Source organism: Aulostomus chinensis, chromosome 19 (genome assembly GCF_037954235.1).
Source record: "Aulostomus chinensis isolate RoL2024-O1b breed Wild chromosome 19, RoL_Achi_v1.0, whole genome shotgun sequence".
Classification (NCBI taxonomy): Eukaryota; Metazoa; Chordata; class Actinopteri; order Syngnathiformes; family Aulostomidae; genus Aulostomus; species Aulostomus chinensis.
Window position 1 is genome coordinate 2,707,015 of NC_141338.1, and position 27,942 is coordinate 2,734,956.

At 46.2% G+C, this 27,942-nt stretch overlaps 1 protein-coding gene across 3 annotated transcripts; it reads left to right on the forward strand.

Moving 5' to 3' along the window:
* The first annotated feature begins 254 nt into the window (after positions 1 to 254).
* pik3r1 (phosphoinositide-3-kinase, regulatory subunit 1 (alpha)) lies at positions 255 to 26,522 on the forward strand. Of its 3 annotated transcripts, XM_086186554.1 has the most exons (15): positions 255 to 467; positions 2,082 to 2,730; positions 14,747 to 14,839; positions 14,949 to 15,023; positions 15,181 to 15,312; positions 16,615 to 16,816; positions 17,147 to 17,229; positions 21,903 to 22,104; positions 22,195 to 22,375; positions 22,467 to 22,592; positions 22,955 to 23,097; positions 23,174 to 23,350; positions 23,446 to 23,520; positions 23,607 to 23,777; positions 23,861 to 26,522. In XM_086186554.1, the coding sequence occupies exons 2-15, from the start codon at positions 2,394 to 2,396 to the stop codon at positions 24,048 to 24,050; spliced, it is 2,187 nt and encodes a 728-aa protein (XP_086042680.1). In that variant the 5' UTR covers positions 255 to 467; positions 2,082 to 2,393; the 3' UTR covers positions 24,051 to 26,522. The 3 variants fall into 3 exon arrangements, with proteins under 3 accessions (XP_086042680.1, XP_086042681.1, XP_086042682.1); XM_086186555.1 differs by lacking the exons at positions 255 to 467; positions 2,082 to 2,730; positions 14,747 to 14,839; ... (2 more) ...; positions 16,615 to 16,816; positions 17,147 to 17,229 and adding an exon at positions 19,314 to 19,686 and having other exon boundaries at positions 23,861 to 26,521; XM_086186556.1 differs by lacking the exons at positions 255 to 467; positions 2,082 to 2,730; positions 14,747 to 14,839; ... (2 more) ...; positions 16,615 to 16,816; positions 17,147 to 17,229 and adding an exon at positions 20,505 to 20,782 and having other exon boundaries at positions 23,861 to 26,521.
* The last annotated feature ends 1,420 nt before the right edge of the window (positions 26,523 to 27,942 follow it).

Consider the following 27,942-nt stretch of genomic DNA (forward strand, 5'->3'; position numbering starts at 1 on the left):
CGTTAGAACATGAGCCGACAACAAAAACCCAGAGAGAGCAAGGACACTTCGGGATTGCGTGCAGAAGTTATGTAACTTCTATGGACGTCTCATGTTGCGTGCCAGTAGTACATGAAGGAGGCGTAGCTTCCGCGACCGCGAACACGATTGGCCTTGTATTTGATTGACAGGCAAAGCAGCCAATGGGTGGCCGCTCTCGGTCTTTGCCCCCCCCCCCCCTCGCTCGGCCGCTGAGGCGACGTTCCAGGCAGCGCTTTTCGGGACCGCGAGCCGTTATGTGGACGGGGTGTAGATTGAAACAGTTTGTACAGGACGTGGACTAAAAAAACGGATTTAAAACCCAAAGCAGGATGTTCGTAACTCTCTCCCAACGTTGGTAAATCGCCTGTTTAGAGTTTAATTTCAACCGCAGCGCGACGGAGCTCTGAATTTCGAAGCCCGGAGGAGTCTGGATTCATGCGGACTCGGTACGTAACGTTAGCTGCTCCTGTCCGAGCTGGCTAGCATGGCTGGCTAACACGACTTAACGCTTCAAAAAGTGAAAATAGTGGAGAAACTGTACTTGTTTGGTGGTCGGGGCTTCTTTCTCTCAAGTTATTTCAAAGCTGAAGTCACTTTTTTTTTCCAGTAACGCGTGTTTAATCTTGTAGCGTCCCAACATGTCCGCTTTCGTCAATTCTGTTGATTAAAGCTTCTCAATCCTCGTGAGGAAGCTTTAAACATCAACTTTCAGTTCATCCCCGTAAGTTTTTGTCCCCGCCGTGATTAAAAACCCGTGATCTGTTCGTTCTCGGTAGCTAGCCTAGCCAGTCCAGCTAACCGACATTTTTTATTTCGGTCACCAACTCCGTTCGACTTCCTAAAAACCGGAGGAGGTCCGCTTAAAAACCACCGAAGGTTCAAGTCCGCGGTGGCTCTGCAAGCCTCGAACATGCACACAAAGAGAGCTGCCATGTTGGTTGTATAACACTGCTGGGAGTTGTTGAAGCTGTTGGGGGTTGAATGTTAGCAGTTAAATGTGCAGTTAAATATTTAATATGTGTACTGGGGGGGGGGGGGGGGTCGACTAGGAGCAGCAGGGACACTCGGGGCAGTGACATGAGGACTCGAGGCAGTGAAGGTGCAGCTCTATCGGACCGCAGCTTCTGCACACACACACTTTTACTGGAAGAGTAAATGTGTGTCCTCTAGCCCCCCCCCCCCCTCCATGAATATTTGAGTTCCACCCCGCAGAGGGATGGAGGGTGAAAGTGTGCATTTTGTCTGCGCTCAGTGAGAATCTTGGATTTTTTTTATTTTTATTTTTTAAGAGGCGGGACCAGGAACACGATTTGTGACATCACTGCTGACCTGGAAGCAGATCTTGCGGTCCAAAATTAAGCAGAAACCAGTGTGACGTGGGGACCTTGAAGCCTTCTGGTGCACAAACTTGTTTTAGCCGCTTTTTTCCATTTAAGACACACGAAAGGCCTCCAAATTCTGAAATACGCTTTTTGGGGTTGAGCTTAAACTGAGCTTGAGTTAACCACAGACCCCATCGGTTCATCTTTACGACTGCGCTAAAACATGACCTACAAATATTTGTATATTAATGTTACGTTGGATTTTTTTTTTTAATAAAGGAGAAGTGTTTGTGGTGTCATGAGAAGTTATGTGACAAGATATTCCTTTATTAGTCCCCAAAAAATCATGTTGCAGCAGCAAAGTGGATGGATTAACAACATAGATACTGACAGTATAAGTAAAAATTAATATAAACACTTGACAAGAATAAGACACGCAACAACAGCCGTTGAGGTTATTGCGCGTGTGTGTTTCCCAGTGGTAAGTTACATTTATTTTTCTGCACAGTGTCAGACACAGTAGAGTATTAAGAGTGTTTTTTTACACATAAATACTTGCACAAACTGCTGTGTTTTTATGCTGATTTTGGGCAAATGATTGGTATTAGTTTAAGACAGATTAATGTCTTCTCCTCGGCATATTCAGGACTGCAGCACCTGAACGTCTCACGCCCTCACGCAATGCATCTGTTGTCTTTTGCAATGTGTTGAAACGTCTTTGTGACTCTCATCTTACAGGTCTGGAGAACATTCTCAAGATAACTCCCGCCGGCCATCCACTGATGGGTGCATTTTGTGAGGCCACCTGCGAAAACTGCAAATCATTCGGCAGAGACGGGAACCGTGAAAGAATGAAGACAAGTTAAGAGATCATCTCAGATCAACATCGCAAAGACGAGTTTGGCTGGAGTCCCGCAGCTGTTCCCACTAGCCGATGTGCACCTGCGCCGAAGACTCTATCAGACAAACTCCATAGCCACTTTGCAGGCGGAGCTGCCGTCAAGCCGGCCGTGTATCTTCAGAAGAGCATCTTGATATAAAGTGAACAGCATGAGTGCCGAAGGATATCAATACAGAGCGCTTTACGATTACAAGAAGGAGAGGGAGGAGGACATTGATCTGCATGTGGGGGATATACTCCTGGTAAGCAAAGGGGCTCTGGTGGCTCTCGGGTACACTGATGGGCTGGAACAGAGGCCAGATGAGATTGGCTGGTTGCCCGGCTTCAACGAAACCACTCAGGAAAAGGGGGACTTCCCTGGGACGTATGTTGAGTATATCGGAAAGAAATGGATCTCTCCGCCCACTCCCAAGCCAAGACCCCTCAGGCCCTTACCTGTGGCCCCGGGCTCCTTCAGGGCTGAGGCGGACTCGGACTCAGAACAAGGTGAGTTAAACGCTGAACTCTGAAGCAAATTAGGCTGCGGCTTAGGTGTCTGCCATTGTACTGCAAGTCCGGGACTCGCTGTGCTTGGATTTCAGGCGGATTATGTAGGCCAGTGGTTCCTTATGAAAGACGAGCCCTTGAGGGTAAAGCGGGGGGGGGGGGTGATTTCCCTGAAATAATGACAAACTTTTACAGTGATTAGAAATGGCACATTTTAACTTAAATTGTTGATGAAGATTTTATTTTTTAAAAAAAAGAGAGAGAGTGCCTCATTCATAAAACTGCGCATGTGTTTGGATCGGGCCGCTGGTACACGTGTGTGCAACGTCGGCGTGCTCCAGCCACCGCGCAGAAGAGCTGTAAGAGTCTTTATTGTCGTGGCTGTTTCTGATCCGGCCTGTTCTCATTCACAACTCGTGGCCTTTGTCGACATGCGGACGCAGGCGAGCCCATCATGTGTGGCCGGCTGAGAGATGCTCGGGGCTTGCCTGCGTCCACGGAGGATTTCTGGTAGTGGACGTCAGTGTGTCTCAGCGGTTGATGACTGACTGAACACCGAATGAAAATACAGATTCACTCATACTTCAATACTCCGGATGAAAAAAGTGTGAGACAGGCAAACAGTGGCAGTCTTTGATGACCAGTGTCTCTTCCCAGCGTCACACAGCTGCAGTGGTCCAGAGGACAATGGTGCTGGCGCGCGTCCAGGCTCCAGTCCTGTAGAGCATCTTGTACCAACCATGCGTTACAGGGGACATTAGGGGGTTTCTGCAAAGCCACATTGTCAGGGAATGTAATTCTGTCAGTATTGGGGGGGGGGGGGGGCACAAGAATGCACACTTGAGTGCCACAGCGATGTTTGGTGATACTGTATTATCTAGGGTTCTTAAAAAAGAAACAAAGTCACTTTACTGAATTTGTGATTTATGAGGGTGTTGCATCTTCCCGGGAACAGTTAGGTTGAACACAATTATACAGGATTAAAGGATTTTATATGTATGTTTCTATTTTAAACTATAATGTCTAAAAAGCCACAAACTGAACCAGGCCTTTTTAAATGTCGCGCTGGTTGAAATAAACGGAGCAAGCGCCAAGAGGTCGCTGCATCGGCTTCATTGAACCCAAGTAGGCCTGCAGACCTCAGGTCTGATTCACATCCTCTTGCGACCATGACAGCGGCGGTTTGACGCATGTCGTTTGGGGAAGTTCCCTGTCCTGTTGTCATCAAGGCAACAAAGGAACTCATTGAAATTTTGGTTGAATTGTTCACCAGCACACAGTACAGCAGCAAAACCAAAATTTCACGTCTGAAAACAAAGTTGTTTTTCTTAGTTCCAGTACCAAAGCCTCTTCCCCTACGAAGTTGCCCCCCCCCCCCCCCCCCCCCCACGCACCACTCGGATAAGGAGAATATTATCGGGCGCCAGTACTCCGTAGCTACCTCTGGAGTCTTGTGCTGCCGCTGCACAATCGAAGGTTTGACGTTGCTGCTTGAACTGGAGTCCTCCGGGCCGGAGGGAGCAGCTCGGCTGTTTTCGAGTCACCTGAGGGTCATGATGGTTGCGTCAGTTTGGAAACTTGTTCACATCATATGAGCTCCTTGCTGCTATTTTTGTAAAGATAATATGTGACTGCTGCTAAGAATACAATGTCCTGCTTTGATGAACCCTTTTGAGCATGTGATGAAAAAAGGTATGGAGTTTAAATAAAAAGAAGTTTGGCGCTTTTGAGACACCTTGTTGAGACAAAGGTCGAAGAGACAGGTTTGGTGTCTTCAACCTTTCACTGCAAGATGGCTGACATCTTCCCCAAAAGTTGGACTGTTCCACATGCAAGTAACGTGACCGTTGCAGTGTTTTATGTGACGCGCGACAGAAGGACCTAAAATGTTGAGCCAGTGACAAGTGGAGACCATTTCCTTCTCCTTCTCCCCCCTGCAACACTGACAGGCGGTTCTGGTTCTGAGAAGTTCATCATGGCTGCCCGTGCAAAATTACCCTTCTGAATCAGTGTTACTGTTCTGGCCACAACTCCCCACTGCAATTAGAACTTGTATCTTTTAAAAGACACTGTGGTGTGCGTGAATGTGTGCCTAAAAGCTTTCTGTTCACCTAAAGAGCAGCTGCCGTTGCCAGGTTTATGCCGTTTGTGGTGCGATTGTGAAATTCTTTGCTGTGGTTTGCAGGGTGATGGAGGAGCTCATGAAGGGCCATGTGTTGAATGGCTGTGTCGTGGTTGAGTGGCAGCGCTGAGCCTGGAGCGAGTGTGAATGTAGCAACGAGAGAAGAAAAGTCTCTGTGTCCTGAGCTGCTAGAGACACAGCAAGGGGGGAGAGAAGGGGCCCGGAGGTTGTGGGTACGGGAGAGAGAGCCCCTGTGCTAGCTAAAGCACTGGTTCAAGGGATGGTGTGCGAAAGGACCAGGACTGGAGTGGAGTTGTGGGCTTGGCAGAGGGGCAGAGGCGGGCGTGGGGGGCCTTGGGAGGGACTTGGGCCCTGCATACTCAAGGGGGCTTTGAAGAGGGGCTGAGGGCGCCATGATTGAGGCAGGGCTCTTTTTGCTCCCAGAGTGTTTGTGATTTATTGCCCACCACCAAGGGATCTCACTCCCTTCCTCCTACTCCTTCGCTTTTTTTCCCTCCATCTCCTCCTCCTTTTTTTAATGTTTTGATAATTCCTACAGTCAGCTCTGGTGGGGGGGAGAGAGGTAGAGAATGGAGGCTTGGAAAGGGGCCTCTCCTCTCTAAGCCACAGGGGTTTACATGAGTGCAGCAGATGTGGAGAGGGTAAGAGAAAGAGAAGAGGGCCGGGCTGGGAAACTATTCCGCCTCATTCCAGCTCCCAGCCTTTAAAAAAAAAAAAAAAAAACATTAAAGTGTTGCTCCTTTTCTGGGCCTCCCGTTTGAAAGAATATGCATGTGTTTGGGCCTGCAGAGCAGAGGAACTCCAAGATTGCACCATAGAACTCTGGTCAGAAAAGGGGCTTCGTTTGATTTGATACTGAATTGCAGACTTCTTGAATTCTAGTCGGTTATTTCTTCTTCCAGCTCCCTCTTAAGAGTTCGCAGATTTTTTTTAACCAGTGTTGCATCGTTTCATGTGCCTAATAAGTAAGTATTGTTGACCTCCATGTAGCCTGACCTGGCGCTCCCCGGTAATTTGCCACCTTTCTGTGATTGAGAACGTTTCCAAAATCCCGTGTTGTCAACGATAACGGACGTCACAGCGCAGAGTTGAAGTGGGGAACTGTCCAGAGGTGAAGTGCGGTGGCGCGCCAATCACCAATCAGCTGTGTCAGTAGATATTTGCTAACCATCGGCAGATAAGATGGCGTTCACACACGGTGGAGGCTACTGATTGACTTGTTGACGTGAAAGGTGATGTTAAATGTTTCAGAATTGAGTTTGATTTGATTCGTAGTCAAGAAGAACTTGGACTTTAAAGGTTGTCTGTTTGTTTCAACTGTTGTCCTTATTTCCGTGGTGCAGGAAGTGAAATCCAGATCAACATGATTGGTATCAGCATTTGCTTTTAAAGCACCGTGATCTGCAGTCAGCTTTCTCTATTTTTAGTGGGTGCACAGGCCTCATTAGTCCTGGTGTGTTGGCTAAGATATAATTGCTGAGCCATTATGATAAGACAGCAGGTTACTGGGCTCAGTTTGTGTGCGTTAAGTCATTATTGTAGCCCCTTTTTTTGCAGGAGTGAATATATTTAGGTCATTAATTTGAGGTCAGTTAGTGGTTCAGTGAAAACCTCAGTGTCTTGTGGCCCTCGTGTTGGCTGCGTCACGGAGCCAGTCTGTGCAAGCACCCCTCCAACTGCTGGAGATTAAAGTGTGAATAACTGCTTGTTACTCTTCATGCGGTCACAAGATCCAGGCTTACATGCTGCTTCTTGTTGAAGGAAATATTTGATGCCATCTGAGTGGCCTCGCTGGCTGTTCATGTGCGTCTTATTAGAGCAGTGGCGTTGCAGTTTATCCTTAATTTCACACCTCTTAGATGTTTTCTGTGCTTCAGCTCATTGGGAGGACAAATTTTTTTGTTTTTTTTAGCGTGAGCACGTTGCAGCATTTTACTCGGTGGTGGACTTTTACGCGTTTATTTGTAACATCTGGGTGGAAGTAGTTCAATTTCTACGAGTGAAAGATGGATGCGTTCAAAAGCACCACTGGAGAGGAAGAGAGCAGCCTCCGCAGAGAAGACAGTTGCCGGGTTTCAGGGCGAGTACTCTGCATAGCTGGAGATTGAGATAATGTAGCCTCCTTCTCTGGGCCTCTCTAATACTCAGCCTGACATCTGCTGTACCGAACACTTTTCTGTCAGGGCTTCTCTGCTGAGAGTTAACTTCTCCCTTACATTGGGCATATAGCAACAGCGGTTTTGGCTTCACGTTTATTTACCTTTTCTCTTTTCAGACACTTTGCCAGAAAGAACAATGGCGTATTATTGAAGGCAGGATGGACACAGTTTTTATAACGTGATGGTTCTGCTCTGATGTGGTGCTCCTCTGTAGAAATAAAAGCAGCTGGGGCCAGTGTTGGCGCTCCTTTGGTGGAGAGGTGCCCACAGACTGCATGGTAGACTGATTTGTAGCTTTGTGATGAATCAGTATTGTGCTAAGTGCTGATTGCAGTAACTTGGTGCACAATGCAGCTGGACAATAAATGGTTGCACACTGAATAGGACCCCAGCGATTGCTGTTTTACACTGTCATTGTTATCAGTGGACATCCTGCTGGCGCAAGGTTAATTTCACTAATTTAAGTATATGACACTCAGTAAATTGCTGCGTGTAGAGAGAGAGTCGGAGGTTAAAATGAACTTGTATTCATTTTATTTCATAAATATTAGCACGTGGTGTTGCCAACAGATTTGAGGTGTGAGGAGAAAATCAACTGCCTCCTAACATGAGAAATTATGAATATAACATAATGATTTATTGAATGCCACTATTTTTGCTTTGCAGGACTGTTTTTTTTTTAGTCGTCTCTAAGTATCAGAGGCAGTTTCAGACCAACGTGTCAACCAGGGCTGCAGCGGTTCTGCGAGCCCGTGGTTCAGTTTTGTTTTGTTTCGTTTTTTAAGTGAGAGGGGAAAAAATTCCCATCAAATATCAGACAAACGCAGAAACACTCACACGCGTAGCTGAAATGAATTACTAACATGACGGCCCTGTAGATACACACCACCTAAATTGACTTCTGATTCCGCAGGGAACCACACGGCGCTGCTCATGTGCTAATTGAACATTAGCCCACGTATTGAGCGGTTTGGGTTGTTACTGAATTGTTTTGCATCCCTAATGGCAGCACAGACTCATCTTTCTGTTAGAATGCTCACAAAAGCACATGAAGCCGCACCACTTAGCTACATTTCAGCCTTTTGGAGCTTTTTTTTTGTTTTGTTTTGTTTTTTGTTGTCTCCAAACTGCAGATTCATTTGTAAAATGGCTTCATCAAGCAGTGCAAGTGGGGACATCTTCAAGTCACCTGTTTTTGGCGAGCCAACTTTAATATGAGACGATAAAAAAAAAACAAAATTCTACAATTTCATATAGCAGACGCTTTTGTCCAAAGCGACGTACAACACAAGCAAGAATTTAGACCTAATTAAGGAAAAGTCCATAGGAAGCGCAAAAGTGCTTCAGTTGTGATTTGGTCACAGGTACTGCCATCTAGTGGCAGAAGAAGTGTCGCCCCCCCCTCTTTTTTTTTTTTTTTTTATATAACAGACATACAACATGACACAACACAGTTAGTGCTACATAATCACTAAGTGCTGGGTCTTGGACCCTCTGACTGATTCTACCCCAAAATAATTAAAAAAAAACAACAACTACAAATTCTCACAGTGGAGGATAGCAGTTGGAATCCTGGAGTAACTGATACTCCAGCACTTTTCCTACGGTAACAACAGAAATTGCAATAAAGTGGTTGCAAATGTTGACACGGACATCTGTTTATAATTCCAGCTGATTTAATAACAGTCATTACTAAATGTCAGTGTGTCAATAAGGCAGGAAGAGCAGGAGGAAGTACGGTCGTATATTCCACTGTTTATCAGCATTTTGTTCCACTCCTTTAAAAGACGCTGGGAATGTTTGTCATTTAATTAATTATCTGCACAGTTGAGGATATATATTTATTTATAATACACCAAGTGTTTTTAGCTCAATCTGCCCCTCTTTCACTGAGGGAAAACAAACCCACAAAAACAATATGATTAAAATTGTCTGCATGTAAATTTAGAGCAACTGACCCCGGTCAAAGTAGCTGCTGACCTCCTCTAAGCTGCTTTGGGTGAACATCACTTGGAGCTTCCTGTGTAGGACAGTGAAAACAGCAGTTACCCATCCCTGTCCAGTGCTAAAAATATTCAACTACGATGTTTAGTCTGCAAGTCCCTCCAAGAATATTAGAACTGGAGAGCTCAAAATTCAACCGTACAGTATAAAAATAATAATTAAAAAAAAAAAAAATTTTTAAAAGGATGTGATGGTGGGAAAGATCAGGAAATAATAAGGACTTAAAGTCAGCGCTGTAGTTTGACTTCTTCCCCCGGCTGCGTTGGTGGAGTCGTGCTCATGAAAGCGTGCATAAATGTTTCATTACTTGATTGTGTTCAGAGACTGAAGTCTGAATTTGGCAAATCTTCTTTACTGGAGTCCGAGCATGTCTGCTAGCAGGATTAAGAAAGAGAGAGAGAGAGAGAGAGAGAGAGAGACACCCATAGAAGTGGTGTAATCAGACCGAGGTACGATTAGATAGAAACACAAAGTCCAGGGGACCAGAAAGGGTATCACACATGTATGATTTACTAAGAGGGAGTGGACGAGCCGTGTAGCTGCGTGAGCCTCGTGCTGCGGAGGTGTGGCATTACATAATGCCTCTAACATGATAAATCATGGGCTCCTCCAGCGAAGCTTCACTTACTTTCACACAAGGACTTACTGTGGTAAACTGGGCGCTGACGCCTGTCAGTTTTTTCAAGATAAAATCAGTTCACCTTAGACCCCCCCTACCTTATTGTACCTCTCCAGTTTAAGTCAAAAACCAGTTATGATACAAACCTTCAGTATGAAACTGACAGCCACTCGACTTTTAGCGGTTGTCATCCAACGGAGGTTACCGCCGTTGCTTCCTCACTGGCCTAACTTCCCTCTGTGCTCCCAACCGTCATGCTGATGCCAAAGAGAAATCAAGATGGTCGCAGCTCCTTAAAACTACGCAGACGTGTTCATGACTCCTAGCTGGAATGATTTTGTTTTTTTCTTCTTCTTGCAATTAGTTTCTCAGAACGAAGGAATGTAAAATAACAAATTTTAGTTTGTAAGTTCGAAGGCCAAAGGCAGTCGGGACAAATGAGTTCTGCCCGTTGATCTTTAATTGTCGTGGCCGTCTCCCTTAATCAGAGCCACCGATGTTCATTTGTAATGACGCAGCGCTTGAAATTCAGGGCAGATGCAGAGCTGCAGTTGATGACCAGTTGATGAAGCTGTTGGTTTTTGTTATTTTTTCTTGTGCAGAGAAAAAAAAAAAATCCAGACCAATAAGCATGTATTCAAATAGCTTGTTTGATTGACCACCAGCGCAAAACAGCTCTTGATCCGTTTATTCTAACACGTTTTGCCCGGACACCTTCATTTGTCCGTGAAGGCTAAATTACAAGGTACATTCTGTACTTCTCCCTCGCAGCACAGAGAGAAGTAGACGCACTGCAATTTGATTTGATTTGATTTACAGCTGAAACTCGCACTTAACAGACTAACAGCATTTTAATTCATTGATTTACAACGTTTTTATTCTAAATGTGTAGTGATGTAGTGGTGATGGATCCAAACCGACAGACAGAAGCTCTCAGCTGGACATTTGTGCCTCAACCATCCATCTCTAAATGTCTTCATTTAATGAGATGATCCCTGGGAAAAAGTTGTGTGTATATAGTATATGTATGTATGTTGCAGTCATGTTGTGAGAGTGATTGATGGTGTGTCGGTGATGGGGTTAATTTTCAAGCTGTAGCAACAGTCTCCTCATTGGCTGCCGCTGAGCTTCTGCAATATACGTTGCCGCCTGCAGGGGGAGATGTTGCCCGGCTTTTCTTTTTCTTTTCTTTTTTTCTACTATGGCATGAAGGTGTAGAATTCACTGGGTGATAGTACAAGTATGCTGAAGCATGTTCCTGCTTCCTTTGCCCATGTGTCAATCAAACATTCCAGCTCTTTTCTGTAGTGTGTGATTTGTGTTGTATTTAGTTTCAGCTGCAGCCTCACTCTACTACTTACTGCTCTATAATATGCTGCCATGAGTGGTGCGGTCTTTTCTAGGTTATCAGCTTTTTTTCTTCTTCTTCTTCCTTTGCTGGCCTTTTTTTTTTTTTTTTTTTTTTTTTTAGACAAGAAGAGATGGTTGGTTACTTGAGTAGGCCCTCTAAATTTATCCAAAGTGTGAGCTATCTTTAGTGCGTCCGTGGTGCCCCAGCCGTGTCCTGCCCACAGTCTGCAGTTTCTTCAGTTCAGACATACCGTTAGAGCCGGGGAGATTGTCCCCCCCACCACAGCAGCACCAGTGGCAGCTGCATTGACTTCCTCAGCCTGTGGTCGACTAACTGACTACTGAGTGACTGGCTGAGGCCTTTTGGGATATCATGAGGAGGTCTGCCAAGCACGCAGGCTTGCACAGACACGACCAGGGGCCCCTGTCTCCTCACTCTCCTCTACCCAGTTGCCACAGATACCAACTTCCCACTCTTGGAGAATTGGACCGTCTCCTCCACTGTGTGCAGCCAATCAGCTGTTCTAAACGGAGCAAGACTACGGCCAATCGTTGGTACCTCCACCGTCGTGTTTTCAGGGCCAACACCAAAGACTCTGCCAAAGAAAAATCAGGTCTATTTATTTCAAAGAAACTTGGTTTGAGAGGTTGAGGGTGATTTAAAGAGGAACCTCTAAAACTGAGAGAAACCAGTGTTTCAGATGAGGATGCATGATAATATCACCTCTTGTATCTGTACATCAACTGTGTTAGCAGACAGTGGTCGTTTAATATTGTGGTGTCGGTCTGATGAGCCAGATTTATATTGACACAGTTTTGCTCGCGTTTCATCTTTCTTACCTCAGGAGATGAACCTGAACACGATGTAGTTTTTATCCAGACACCACCATCTGAAAAGGCTCTTTCTTGGCCAAATTGCTTGTAAGATATCGCCATTCCTGGTTTAAAACTATCCATGATGAAGACCAGTTGCTGAGGCCTTCTGCTGCCGAGCCGCCCAAGAACAAAACCCCGTCTTATAAAGGAAGTGCTGCCGCCACGACAGACCCAACCTCGAGTCTGCAGTGAGCTCGGAGCTCAGGTGCAGGTGATTAGCCTACGCCACGCAAGCTGTCCTGTAAATGAAGACGTCAAATTCTTCTACATTTCAAAATTTGTGTTGCGTGTGTGTTTCCACGGTTGCTGTGGCCGCTCGGATCAGAAGATCGTTTGATCTTGTACCAGGGCATCTTAGCAATCATCCCTGATAGCTTGGAGCATGTCTGCCATATTTTGTCTGCTACTTGATACAATTCCATCGGCGCTGAAACTATCACATCGTTGGGTAGTACCAAGAAGCAACTCAATCTGCGGGCTGCCCGGTGTCACTCATAGGTCAGCCGTGGTAAATAAACACAAGGGCCGATTTGCGGTAGGAGTTATCACCAAAATATGAAGAAACGCCAGACAGTCGCTTTGAAATCTGTTTGAATATAACGTCATGTTGATGTGGTGCGTGGTTTTATGATTTTACACAAGGCTACATCATAACTCACCGCTCATAAAAATGTAGTTGTCTAGTTTGTCTGAAATCTTATCTGTAATAAATCTAGCCTACCCCTAGATATGACTGTCCATTTTTATGATATAAATAGTGTTTGAGGGGGCGGTGGTGGTGGTGTTTGTAGGGGGGGTTAAAATTAACCTCAGGTTGTGAGTTAGGTTTCTCAGAAAAAGGTTGGCTGTAGAACGGCAGCCGTGTTAGATATCTTGTCTGAGAAAAAGGTTACGCTTCCAAGGTGTGCGATGGCAGGACTGCGTGTCTCCATCTCTATTTAGGGAAACTTTGGTGTTCCATCTCAAAGTTCACTGCTTCTGAGAACCCCCTCCTCCTCCTCCTTCTCCTCCTCCTCCACGCAGTTCCAATAATGTCTTCCAGATGACCAGTTGTCCTACATGGAGTTTTGTGTGTTCTGTGGTTAGAAGGACTTTAGTAATCCAGTTTCTTCACACGCAACATGCCAGCCTGTGCAGTGCACCGGCTAAAGAGGATGTGGATTTGGATGAAGTCGTTCATTATTGGCTGGATTGAACTGTCTTTGGTGGAAGAGGGTAGTTCCTCGGTAATGATTAGCATCCATGCATCAATGGGACCAGTTGTTGCCCGTTTAATGTCTGATTCAAAAAATGTAGTAATTTTTTTTTTGAAAAAAAAAAAAAGGTAGAGAGAAAGAAAAATATGGTTACGAGAAAGGGTTCCATTCATAGTTTCTCAGCATTTTGAAACTGTAGACAGTTGAGCCTTTCACTAAAGTGCTTTTTCAAAATACACCTTTGCAAATCCAAATAAAATCCCGGCCAACCCCTGGATCCTTTCATGTCCACACCTGGGTGCAGAGTTCTGAAGGAAAACGAAGAAAAAAGCCTCAGACCTGGCTTACCTCATATCACAGGGTGTTTGCTTAGTTCCCTGGTCCACCAAACCCTAACTTTAGTGCTCAGCACCTCCTGTTCTTGGTTCGGTCTGTTGTAAATAGTCACCTTTTACTCTTGAAGGCCGTCCTTTGGTCTCATACCAGATCCCCCTTTTGAAGTTCTGACAAGCTTGCAGGTCCTGCTCTTAGTCAACCCTCAGAACCTCTGCTATTTAATGTCACATCAACATTCATCACAAACTCTGCTGACTGACAGATTGAATTGGTTGTATTTGACCAGCAGGCCGTTCCAGCTCTGCGTGAGTCACATATACATTGGGTTTTTGCCTGACTTCAGTTCCCTGAATTTGCTCATAGGTCCTAGAAACCGTGTACAGACAAAACCATATCCTGATCATCCATCTCCGTAGGAAGTGGGTCAAGTGAAACGCTATTCCCTTCGCCGTGTTTATATTTAACGGCCATTCAAACAAACCTCTGCATTCACATCGGGAGATAAATCCGGGAGCAGAGTTTATTTATTTCATCATCCCGCTCACCCATCAGACGCTTTACTTTTCTTCATTAGTCAATTAAATCCAAATTAACTCACACCTTTGGCAAAAAATAGCTCATAGTTGCTTCTTTGTGTGTCAAACTTTTGGGACTTTTGAGAAGCAGCAATGTGATGACATCACCTTTGGCTTAACGCTGCAGTGCTTGATTTTATATGATTGAGCATGCCTTATAATTGAGCTCTCACTAAAGGAGTTAATGCTCATGAAGCTCATCGCTGTCAGGTAAATCATTACTGTCAGGCGTTGGGGTACGCGCTGACATTCCAGGATGAAGCCTACTGGGCGTGCTCAGTTGACACGTAACCTGCCTCTAGTTAGCCCTCTGTTAACCTGAGAGAGGATGATTCCTAGATAGATTCCACAAATCTTACCAGGCCACATGGACAGAAGAACAAGTCGGGGGGGGGGGGGGGTGACGGCGACGGCCAACACATTTATCCCTCAAGTCTGAAGTAGCCTAGAGCAGAACCTCTGACGTTCCACGCTTTAGGTTTGAAGCATGAAACGCGCTACTCTCCAATAAAAGGCTGTTTAGTTTAGGTCTTAGAAACTGTTCTGCTGACAGTTTCACTCCACCCCGGCACATTTCAGCCTTTTTTGTTGGTGAAATTAGATTTTTCCGTCCATTCACATGAGTGAGCGACTTATTTATCATGTGTCAGAAGCACAAAACAAAACATTGAACCAGTCAAGGTTTAGCAGGAAGCCAGTTCAACAAATTCACGCTCATGATGGTTGATGAGTTGTTCTTTACGCCTACCCCCCTCCAGGCTTCTGTCTGCTGGACTTGACGGAGCAGTTCTCCCTCCCAGAGACCGCTCCACCCCTGCTGGCCAGACTGCTGGAAGCTATTGAAAAGAAAGGTGAGGATGACTGATGCTACCACTGTTGTTGGTTGACGTAAGCCGTCAAACAGAGGCCCGTGAATCGTCCTGGTGTTGTCAGTAACTGCATGTCCCTGATTATTTCTAGGTCTGGAGAACCCCACGTTGTATCGGACATTTACTGCTGGCAGTGGACTTGAAGTCAGGCAGTATTTTGATTGTGGTAAGTAGAATCTGCTCTCTGAAGCTCGTGTTCATCTGTGAGGGAGGCAGAAACACAGAGAAGAGGAAGTGTTGGTCACAGTCCTGCACGCCTGCAGACAACTTGCACAGAAGTGAGTTTTAGCATTCAAGCATCCTTGTGTTGTTGTGTCCCTCAGATCCGGCCTCAGCAGACCTGGATCAGTTGGACCTTCCGATCTTGTGTGACGGTCTGCGCAGGTACCTGCTGGACCTCCCCCAGCCCCTCATCCCCTCCGCAATATATGCTCAGATGGTCCACACTGCCAAAGGTGAGAGCAGAAGACCATCATTCACTCACTGCACAGTGGAGCTGCGCACTTAATGGAAAAAAATATCAAAATTGCAATACGTCTGAGTGCAGGAGCTGTAATATTTGATGAAGGTGCAATGAGGCCCAACATACTTCAATAAGTAAAGCTGTGTAGGGCGGCACAGATACCTGCAAATCATCCTCCAGACGTGGGGGACGATACGTTTTAAACAAAAATACTATTCAATATTCACCGTGAACCACTTGGATGTCATTATGGTTAGCAGCTCGCTCGCTCTCACCGTTCTGTCGCGCTTCCACCACTCCACCGGTCAATTTAATCTTACAGACTAAATAATGTCGGAGCACTTCACATGTAGAGCAGGTCTTGTGGGATAGAACCATTGAACAGGTCACAACATTTGAAGTGGCACGTTTCTTCTCTGTCACCGAACTGCACAGAACACGTCTCTGCCCATAGATCAAGGATTTCCTGTCAGGTTATGATAGAGTTTCACTCAAATGTCTAATAATGTGAAATGATAGCAATATGTTAGAAGGGTCAACTTCAACGTGACATCATGATGTCCAGTGTGCTGGCCAGGAATGAGTTCCTTCCCTCCAAAAAAAAAAGAGACGTTTCATCGAATGCCTTCAGATTTTGCTCGAGACTCAGTATGTAGACTGGCTGGGGCACGCAGGCGTCAGGTGATTGTTCTAGCGTGCGTGTCGTTCAGCACTCCTGCACCCTAAAACAGTGCTGACGAAATGTACCCACCGCTATTGAACATTCAGTACTTTGAACACAAAACCACAAGACCTCGTCAGTGGTAGAGTTTGACCTTTAGAGAGACTTTAAGAATTCAAAGCGGTGGAACAGTCTTCTCTCTTGTTCCACGCATGCAGTTTACAGCACAGCAAGTGTATTTTGTCACGTTCTCTGAACTTTCTCGCAGTCTTGCTTTACAAAGTCAGAGAAAATTTCGAATACCACACACTTCTCTGTAGGGCTGCATTCTCTCGCTGTCACATGGCCAGAAACAAGATATCTGTGGTTAATAGGAACTAAAACAAGCCTGAAAGTTTATCTAGAGCATCTGTAAGCAGCCAATCACCTGCCAGTGTACCTTACTCACATTGTGAACCACACAGCCTCTCTGCGGTCGCCAAACCTAGCTGCACATGACACTTTTTCCACCTCTTCATCTTTTAAAGACACCTTTCATTTGTGCAACTCTTGCATCGAGGAAGGCTTGAAGACAGGAGCACTTTGACTAACGCTTCCGACCGTCCCCGTGGACGCTCTTGTCCCTTTCAACAGAGGTGGTGAATTCTGAGGAATGCGCCCAGCTGCTACATCGCATTGCCAGCACGCCGAGCCTGCCCTCCCAATACTGGCTAACCCTCCACTGTCTGCTTCGACACTTCGCCAGGGTGTGTCACAACGGCTCCAAGAACCTGCTCTCTGCCCGGGCGCTGGGCGAGATCTTCAGCCCTGTGTTCTTCAGACAGCAGGCCACCAGGTGGGTGATGACAGTCTGATCCGTCACAGACAGACACTTGGCCAGCAGACGGACAAGTGTGCAGGCTCAGTCATGCAATACTGAGGCGCGCGCGCGCACATACACACACACACACGCGCATTGGCGGTCATAGGGTTTAGCTGTACATGGATATAGGTTAGAGCTTTTCTACTTACCAGCTGTGCTGAGCAATTAAAGTTGCTAAGCCTGAATTACCATCAGATTGAAAGCAGCACAGTAACCAGAGCAGCAGCAGCAGCTTTCACCTGGTTTCTAAAACACGCAGATTTTAATTTGCCCTTCTTTTTTTCCCTCTCTCTCTCCCGACAGTTGTGAACCCAGCCTGGATGCTCACATCAGGATCATTGAGGTTATGGTGACCAGTGAATGGAGTGAAAGTCAGGCAGCTCCAGGTAGTTAACCTTTCATGTTTGCTCCACTTCGCTGCCATTATCCACAGTTTTCACATGCTGTTGGGCGTTTTTTCAAATTGGTGCATAACATTGCACCCTGGTGTGGTGACGAGTAATTAAAGAACATGTTGGGCTGTTTTGCATTGAGTTTCTGCTCTTGGAAAAGTGATTTATGTGCCTCTTAATTGCAGAATGTGGACGTGTGCTCTGTAGGGTCAAAATTGTTGCAGAACACGAACACCCTGAGACCTGAACTATTAATAGCCTGAAGAAAGGTGCTGAGACTTGTGAAAGCTGCAGTTGTTGGCCACCGCAGCGTAAAACGCGGAGGTGCGCTGCTGCTGCCGGAGCGCTAAAACCAAGTTGAGTTGGTTATTGGGCGCAGCGTGCAGCCGTTTGGGTTTCCTGATCTTTGCAAAACCAAGCGACGGTTGGGATGTTTTGAATTGAAGCTGCAGCGACTCTGAGGCTGCAGCTGCATCGCTGTCCTACATGAATTTTGTGGTTTTAGCGTTTACGAAGTACTGCATTTAAAAAAACAAAACGTCATTATGCCCATTGCTGCGTCACTGTAATGAACCTGAAATAGCAACATAACTGCGGGCAGGAGAGCACAACCAGTTTGATGTGTGAGTCCATTTCATTACTGGAAGAGCAGAGCAGGAAAGAGACCCGGAAATGAGTTGGCATTGTTGAACGTCCGGTTCCCTCGTCTCAGCCTCAATGGCCCTGTGGTTAACAATGCCATCTTATACTCCAACATTCTGTTAAAAGCATTAGTGTGTTAAAAATGGTGCCCACAAAAAAGTCGTAAAAGTTGTAGACCTGCAGGCACAAAAGGGCTGGACATGTGGGCATAATTGAGCCTGTTTTATACACTTATACTGTATATATTTTATCAATACAACCTTTTATTATGAAATTAAAGATCTGATGATGGAATCATGAGAATGAAATCCATGGGATGACTATGATACAGCGGAGGTTAGACAGGCTGTTAACTGTCTCTGTCTAGCAAACGTTCTCCTCGCCTGTTCTGAACCTGCATGTTGCGGAGTAAAAATACTGAGAGAATTCAGCTGAACTCACACAGCGTCTGCAAGTGATTAGTTGTGAATTTCCATTCACTCCCCAGACTGCTTGGGTACGGGGAGAGAAAATGAAACCTATTGATAAAATCTCACCTGACATACTTTCCTCTTCTTAGCGGCTAATATCTCAGACACGCAACAGTGGCGTGTTTAGTGGTGGTCTCCACAGTGCAGTGCGTTGCGCGGCACAATTATGTTTGTACAGTGCTAGTTAAGAGCTGTGTCGTTGGCTGGCCGAGAGGCCCGGGGCTGGCTGTGGCTGTTTAAACATTTTATTACCTGTTAGGGCTATTTATAATGGTCCTGTGCATGGTGGCTCTCAGCTGTCAGTAATTTGCACCTGTGGGAGCACTTTGGCAGTTGGACGGAGGGATGAATGCACGGATGGGAGGCAGAGGAGGCATGCATGCAAGACCCAAACCCTGAAGCTTCCTTTACGTCTTTTTTTTTTTTTTTTTTTTAACAGACAAACTCCCATAAACGCACAACTCTGACAAAGGTGACGCGCTTGAGGTGTGTCAGCCTGGTTTCACTCTCCATAGCAAAGAATGACCGACTTAAGTTCAAACATCATGTATATGTCTTTCTTTGAATGACGTGTGTGTGTGCGCGCACGCGCGTGTGTGTGCACGGGTGTCTGCGTGCCTCCTCCCAGTGACTGCGTGCCTATTTTAAGTAAGCGACAAAAGGTCCACTTAGATTTGGTTGGCTGGAAAGTCTGCCTGCTCCACAGAGCGCTTCTTGTTAACTGAGGGCTGCCTCCAGTTTCTAGGGCCACCCTCTACCCCCTCCGTCCTCCCTCCGCCACATGTCCTCGCTGCCTCAAAGTGCCCAGCTCAGCAAATATTTGAAACTTTGCGAGTTAATCATAAGACTGAACACCCCTCGCCTCCTCCTTTACAAACAAAGAAGGAAAGAGGGAGTGACCAAAGAGAGGGAGCGAGACACGCACACACACACGCTGCTGGCACGAGTGGCTGCGTTCAGAACAAGCAGCACTGACACCAGAGCAGCTACCGCTAATCATTAACACTCTGCCTTCACGCACGCAGGCCGCAGCCTGGCTGAGCTCAGAAGCAGAGAGACCAGGAGACTGACGGCAGTAACTGAGCCGTTCCTCAGCCAGACAGCCGCACGCTGCACCTGCCTCGCACCCAGCGGATTACCTGGATTTCATTAAGAACCTCATAAACCTTTGAGAATTAAACAAAAACCACTTCCAGCTTCTCCGTGACCTAAACTATGAAATGGAGCTTTACTGGAGGACTTGAAAGTAACTCTGTTGGATTTAATTTACCTCTTGGGAATAAAAGAAAAGCTACAAAGGAGACTTCTTTGAGTCATCAAAACATGCATAACTTGCAACGTAAGTTTGATGCTCTTCATCTTCTCCCTTTTTAAGTGTCATCCAAAAGTAGAACAGTACGTTTTGACTGCTCTTGCCTTCAGGCTATGACGAAATGGGCCACATGGGTAGAATAAGAGACAAATACCACAGCTGAAGACAAGACCAGACTGAGAGCAATCGCTTTCCTTTCTTTCTTTGAACTTGCAGTCGGAGCTGTCAGGGTGCAGTTGTGCCACGGGCTGCTGCTCCTGCCGTGTAGTTCTGAATTATTCTTACAAACTTGATACGCAGCAACTCCGCATTGCCGAGAGTCACGCTGGTAGAGCGCAGGGGATCAGTGTAGGTTTAATGCTTGGGCTTCATCAGGATGAAGGTAAATCAGAAATTAAATCAGTTTTGGGATATTCTTTGAATCCTGACTAGCACAGCGAGGGGGCGATGCAGCAGGCGCTCGTGTCGGACACAGACTTTCAGCTCTGACGTTAGTTTAGAAACATCGTCCATCGCCGATGTGATGGGCTTCGTTATTCCTCCGGGTTCCCTCTGGCGTGCCTCTTGAATCGTTATACCTTAACAAGAACGAGATCTATTTTGATATCACTCAGGAAGTCAAGGGAGCTATCTCTGTCATGCCCCGTGTCACGCTGTGGGATTACAGGCGTATTTTGGAGCTCTGGGTGCCGCTGACCGGGCCAAGCATTATAATTTAGCTGTGTACGTGCTGCTGCAGCAGAGCTGGCTTTGTCTGAGTGCCAGCAGTGGGACGGACTAAAGCTCCGCACGACACACGCAGAGAGGAGGGGCCACAGGATCTGCAGGAGAGCGAGCAGCTGAGCTCAACAGAGAGAGAGAGAGATGATGATGACAGAGGGAAAGCATGGAACAGGCTGCTGCTAGCGGAGAGCTGCTGCACATTTGCTGCTATGGAAGCGTGCAGGCGAGGACCTGATGCTGGATCCTGCAGACCGAATTCTATCAGTCTCTCCCGTCTTAGCTGCAGTGTTGTAAAGAATTGAAGGTAAAAAGCTAGTGGGCTTCCACGATGACCTCATCGCTCTCAGGAAATGAAAGATGCAGGAGTGGTTGGTGACAGACCCCCGTGTGATTGGCTGTGGTAAGTGATGTAACACGTTACTGAGCAGGCTGCATTTAATGGCTTTTTCAATGGATTTCTTGGTGGATGAATGAAAAGTTGATCTCGCTCCTTCAGGGAGGTTTTTGCAGTCGAGTCAAATATATGAGCACATGACGGTGCAGCTGCTGGACTGGTTTGAAGAATGACACCCCTGGTCCTCTCAGGTTTTGAAGGCGAACATAGAGAGAGCGGAAACATTTGCTGCGGTCAAATTGTTGCGCAGCGTTTTGCGCCTCTGCTTTTTCTGTCTGGTCGGGACGCATGTTGTCAGGCAAGTGTTGGGAGCCTGCAAGGTCTGTTGCTGCAGGAAGGCTGTGAACGCAGAGGGAACAAAGGCAGCGCAGATTTGCGGGTTAAAAATAGCCGCGCTACCTTAGCTGAGCTACCGCTGGCTCCCCTGTAAAACTGTCAGCCGAGAGCTTCCACTGCAGATTTAAGATTCCCTCTCAGAGCCACAGTGAAAATGTTTGGACGAGTCGAATGCATCGAGCGAAGAAAGACAACCACAGTGCAAATTATAGTTTTAAAATCTGTCACGTGCTGCCTTAAAGCTGCAATTTAAAAAAAAAAAAAAGAACAGCGCGGTTTAAGCGTGTTAATTAAGATGATCTCAAGCAGAATCTGGTCATTCAGAGCTGGTAATTTGCTGGAGGCGAGTGCTCAGTCGTATTTCTGTCACTATTTTTTTTACTGTGTAAATAAAACAGGTGGAAGGACGTCTTCAGGTGGGACAGCGTTCACTGACAGCTCTGTGTTCGCAGCTCAGAATGTTTCTAGAAAGCTCTTCTTCTTTCTTGAATGAAATTCATTCTGGCTGACTTCAGTCCTCCCTCCACTGCCTCGTCATTACTGCCTCACCGGGGGAGGGGGGGAGGGGGGGGGGCGCTTTTTCAGCCTGATTTAATCAATGGAAAAGGATGAGGAGGGGTGTGTGTGTCAGAGAGAGAGAGGGGGGATTTAATGAAATAAAACACAGTCAGATTTGTTATCCAGTTTCAGATAAAGACGGTGGCGCTTCGTAGTCGTGAATCAACCCCACGAGTCACTCAGCAGCAGCAGAATATGATTTATTTACCTCCCCCCCCTCCTGTCTTCACAGCTCTACCTCCGAAGCCACCCAAGCCCACCTCAGTGAGTAACAACGGTATGAACAACAGCATGGCTCTGCAGGACGCCGAATGGTACTGGGGAGACATCTCTCGGGAGGAAGTGAATGAGAAACTGAGGGACACAGCAGACGGTACGTTCCTGGTGCGAGACGCCTCCACTAAGATGCACGGAGACTACACTCTCACTCTGAGGTAAGCTAGGGGGCAACCGGTGTCTCCCACCAGGAGGGTTCGGTTATTTCTGGCAGCTCATTAAGGACTTCTGTTGTTTTTGGTCTACAGGAAAGGAGGAAACAACAAGCTCATTAAGATATTCCACCGGGACGGGAAGTACGGCTTCTCAGACCCACTGACCTTCAGCTCCGTCGTTGAGCTCATCAACCACTATCGCAACGAGTCACTGGCCCAGTACAACCCCAAGCTAGACGTGAAGTTGCTGTACCCGGTCTCCAAACACCAGCAGGTGCGACGTGGCTCTCCTCGGACAAACACGCTAGAAAAGCATCGAGTAACGCAGTCTAACATTTGGCGTGCGTGGATCTGTTTGCTCTCAGGACCAGGTGGTGAAAGAAGACAACATCGAAGCTGTGGGGCGGAAACTCTGCGAGTACCACCAGCAGTACCAGGAGAAGAACAAGGAGTACGACCGCCTCTACGAGGAGTACACCAGGACATCACAAGTGAGTACCGCCAAGATACAGCAGCCCAGTACAGTGTTCGGCAGCTCAATGACAAGAACGGGAATTTTGAATGAAATAATTGTGACTCGGCTTGTCGAGGTGGAACACGAGGATTTGTATTTTCAGCTTTATGGTAAAATCTTCAGGAAAATACATACAAGGTTCGTATGGTCCTGGAAAACCTTGAAAAGTGTGGGGGGGAGCCTTTTCCAGGCCTGAGGAAGTTAGAAAATATGAGAAAAGTCCTGGAAATAGCAGCATGTGAGACCTGGACGCAAAGGAAGTTGTAGTATATGAACCCTTTTATGCGTGGTATTGCAGTACATCGTAGTAATACGCTAATCCTGCTCACCTGCTTTCAGGAAATCCAAATGAAAAGGACGGCCATTGAGGCTTTCAACGAAACCATCAAGATCTTCGAGGAGCAATGTCAAACACAAGAGCGGTACAGCAAGGAGTACATCGACAAGTTCAGGAAGGAAGGCAACGACAAGGAGATCCAGAGGTGGGAGGACTCAGGATCACCGGATCACCAGCTCCGTTTAGAAGAGATCATAACTGATCTTGACTTCTGGTTTCAGGATCATGGGCAACTACGAGAAGTTGAAGTCTCGGATCAGCGAAATCGTGGACAGCAAGAGTCGGCTGGAGGAAGATCTGAAGAAACAGGCGGCGGATTACAGAGAGATCGACAAGAGGATGAACAGCATCAAGCCAGACCTGATCCAGCTCCGCAAGACCAGAGACCAGTATCTCATGTAAGTGCTGCACTCCAAAAACCTGTCTTTCCTCTGGAGAGATTCTAAATGGATCCGTCCTGGTTTCTAACGTCCACGTGTCTCCTCTCTCACAGGTGGTTGACCCAGAAGGGAGTCAGACAGAAGAAACTCAACGAGTGGCTCGGAATCAAGAACGAGAACACAGAAGAGTGAGTATCCGTGTCAGAGAGAGCTGAGGGCGCCCAGCGCAAGACGCCGCTGCCTCACCACTCACACTCTCTGTTCCTTCGTCTAGTCAATATTCTATGGTGGACGATGATGAAGACCTTCCCCATCATGACGAACGCTCCTGGAAGCTGGGCAACATCAACCGACTGCAGGCCGAGGCGCTCCTCCAGGGCAAGAGGGACGGAACATTCCTGGTTCGAGACAGCAGCAAAGCAGGATGCTACGCCTGCAGCGTTGTGTACGTATCCCTGCTCTGCTAGCATGTTTGAGGTCACGACTGTGTGGAAGGCTGTGATGCTGACGGTTGTCCTCTCCCTGCAGCGTGGACGGCGAGGTGAAGCACTGCGTCATCAACAAGACCCCCTCAGGTTATGGCTTCGCCGAGCCGTACAACCTGTACAGCTCGCTAAAAGAACTCGTTCTTCACTACCAGCACACGTCTTTGGTCCAGCACAATGACTCTCTGAATGTGACGCTAGCGTACCCGGTCTACGCCCAGCAGAGACGGTGAGGACCCCGGTGTTTCTAAACGGACACAAAGAAAAGGCCTCCTGGGAGATGGAGATACGCGTCTTTGGACTGGCGACTGAGGCCCCGCAGCCTCGCGCAGACTTGACACGGGAGGAGCGAGAAGCCTGGAACATTTCAGAGACTGATGTGGAGCAGCGGCAAGTCTGAATGTAGATTTATTTCTCTTTGCTTTCGGTGGGAGCACAGAATCAAGCGGAAACTGCTGAACTCTCCCCCAGCGGAGGACGTTTGAGGCCTTTTCCTAATGGTGCTTGTTATTTTTCAGAGCTTTACCAGCCGGAATGTCTAATCGCAGCAGATAAACTCTTCAAATGGAACTGTTCCCACCGGCCACAACTTTGTTGTTCCACCCCCCCCCCCACCCCCACCCCCACCCCATTTCATGTACTCTACGTGTGTGTGATTGTGTGTGTGTTTCTGCACAAGTGTGTGTGCGCGTGTGACTGTCCATGTGACCAAAACTCATAGAATCAGGAAACTGTGTGACGTCGGAGGCTGTGTAACACACCGCCGTGTGTTAACTGTTCAGTAGCAGACCGTGGATCAGCTGATAAATGTAGCATAATGGCACTTTTTAAACAAAGTTTAATTTTTGTTGTTGTTGTTGTTGTTTTTTTCGTTTGTTTTGTTTTTGTTTTTTTGGAAAAGACGCCTATGGGCTCGTACCAGAGGAGTCGCGAGGGCGGGCGTCCGCTTCCTGCCTTCGCCGCCGTCGAGCATCCGTGTGCAGGCTTGATCTTTACTGTGGCCGGGTGAAACTATGAATGGACTGAACCATTTCATGTACATACGTGACCGTGTTCACAGTCATAAATCAAAGTGCACCATACCAAAAAAGATCAGTTCCTCTTTAGTTGTACTCTGATCTGCTATGCAATTCTCCTCCATTGTTTCCTCAGAACTGTTCTACTCTGTTGCAACCCTGATATAAGCTTGTTTTACTGCTTGAAAAGTATCTTTTCCTGTGTAAATATCCACGGGGATATTTTGTGTCAAAATGCCAATATACAGTGAAACCTGATTTTTAAAAATGATGAAGATAATAATAATAATAGTAACATACACTTTATTATAAATTACTTTAACAGCTGGTATAAAGATGGAAAAGATGAGTATTTTATTAGTCTTCTTGGGTTTTGTTTTCTTTTTTTTTTGGCTTCAAACTAATGTTCTTCTCAGGCAGAGGCTTCTTGAGCTGCTTCGCTCACACGTTCATCTTCTCGCGTGCACTTCCGTGTTCGCGGCGGACAAAGACAGCGGGCGCGCTCGGAGAACGGGATGATGGGATTGTGCAACCAACCATCACTATGAAAACAACAGTATAGATTTATTTTGTTATAAAATATATATGTTCCCACTTAAGAATATAAAAAAGCAGGCTGGTGTTTTCAACTGATGTTGTTATTAAAGATCAATATTACATCGTCCACTTACTATTTTTCTGTATCAGAAAATGACTGTTTACACGGGTGGATCGGCTCATTTCACATCGTCTGTTATTTCATTTCGACTGGTGACAGCCGAGGCTTCGTCACACCTGCATGTTCTCACTCATCCTAGAACGTTCAGAGGAACGTTCCCTCGCCTGCCGCCAACACGCCTCGTTATCAACCACGTGAACGGCTCTTTAAGTTGCTCGAGGGAAGGGGGGGAAAAAAAGATAAAAGCGTCTGCCGTCGATTATGTACTTCGCCATCGTAGGTCGACCTGCCACTAAAATGATTTCCATGTGATTTTATTTTCTTTCTAAAAGTGTACAAGTAACAAATTAGTAGTAAAACTTTAACCCGGTGTCCTGTTGGTTATTGCTTCATCCAGTTTGCCTCTTGATTCACGACTTTTGCCACCAGACGCGTGTAAACGGGCAGTTGTGCGGCTTTCTGTTAAAAGAAACCTGCACAATGAAGGATACGGAAGAGACGTAGTACTTTGTGTTTAGTTAACAGCGTATTATTATAATTATTCTTCCCCCCTCGTGGCAGGAGCGTAGTACAGCTTGACAAAATGTACAAATGTTTTCTATGTATTTGACCAAATTATTCATCCAAGAGTACATTTTTAGCACATTGATATTAACTGTCATTTATTTTAGGTTGTATTGCCTCTAACAGATGTCGTGGATCCTGCATCCGTCGTATCTGACATTTATTTTACTAGAAGTCTGACTTTATTTACCTCTCCAACAGCTGCTGACGTGAACATTTATTTTGTTTACTGTCAAAAAAAAAAAAAAAAAAAAAAAAATCTCATTTTTTATTGTTTCTTTGAGAACATGCACCATGATTTTCTTTGCCCCGCTCTGGGTTGTATGATCATGTTTGGTGTCTTTTTATTTTTATTTCATGCTCATCTTTCTTGTGGGTGTCCCTGACATGTTGATTGGATTGAGATTGACCAGTGTTCCCCAGTTTTCCTTCAGATCTGTATTGGGCTCAGTAAATAAAACACTTCTTTTTAAGAAACACTTCTTGTTCTAGTCTCTTTGTTTATTTTACATGAATATGACGTGTTGTTGTTGTTTTTTCGTATTTTTACTCTTTTGACAAATTTCTCAAATCAAGTGAGTTTGTGGTGGGAAACCATTGAAAAAGAAAAAAATACAAAATGAGTTTATTTGTCATTAATCGATCCTGTTGAGGGGTCAGATTTGCTTTCTTGTTTGATTCCGGCTGATTCTAACCAGCGTGTCTTTAGGTCTGAAGGGTCCCCGGAGAGCAAAATCACCTCCAGTCAGCGTCTGCAGCATGATGACAGTGAACCGGGGGCGATGACGCGGGGACGTCTGAGAACGGCGACTCGAAGGCTCTCCTCGCTCCCGGCGTGCCGGAGAGTTGGAAGTCTTTCTGGAGCACAAACCCGTCGGTGACTGACAGCTGGAAGCCTTTAACTGCTGGTATGGAACACCTTTCATGTGTGTCATACCAGATATGCAACAAAACTATTTCCCTCAGATTGTGATCAGAATTCTCAGAAGAACCTTTGTGTGGTGTCAGATGGCCGGGGTGGAAAATAGCTGGAGCTCAAGCCTGAAATACAGCCGTACTCTCAGGTGGTGCCGCAGACTTTAATGCCATCTCGAGGGGAACGCAAGCAGGGAGAGAATATCGGCTTTTACGAGAACCTTTTTTATGATCGGATTCCAGTCAGCGCCAAAGTATCGAGACACAAACCGTGAAGTAAGAAGCAGGATTCACCCGTTTTCGCCATCTTGTTTGACAGTTTTGAAAGTGGATGTTACAACCCAGCGCGCTGCACCAGGGGGGTGGACCCCTTTTTGTTTTCCACCCCCAAAGAAAACCAGTATGTCGCACGGTGGAACGTGAATCACTGCAATCATGCCTCCTGAGGGGGATCATGGAGGAGAAAAGAGTCGATCATAGGCCGGATCAGGGCACTTCTCCCCTCACACGCACGTCCCCCGTCCTCCACTTTATTTGCTTTTTAGCATTTATCAGAAACCTTCAGTGGGAGGAGCCTAAATCAACACGAGGAGTCTGTGCTAGCTCCGCCCTCCTACAAGGCAAAAGGGAGGTAAACATTCGCTGCTGCCATTTTGAAAATCATCTTATTTGCTTATTTAGGAGTAAGAGTTTAGCTCTTCAATAACAGAGGCAGAACTAAAGCAACAGTGGAAAAAAACCCGCCAACCAGTACTACATGAACTACATAAACTACATGAACTACATTCACGTGTACCTCATCAGTTCACAAATTCTGCAGCTTTTACAAACTTCCTTCACATCTTGAGTTAATTTAGTTCATTTTGAATCACGGGCGGTGATGTCAGAGAACCGTGGCTCAAAATACTACGAAGCAAATCATTCAGGAAAATTATACAGTACATCATCTTATATAATCCTGCTAGTTTGGAG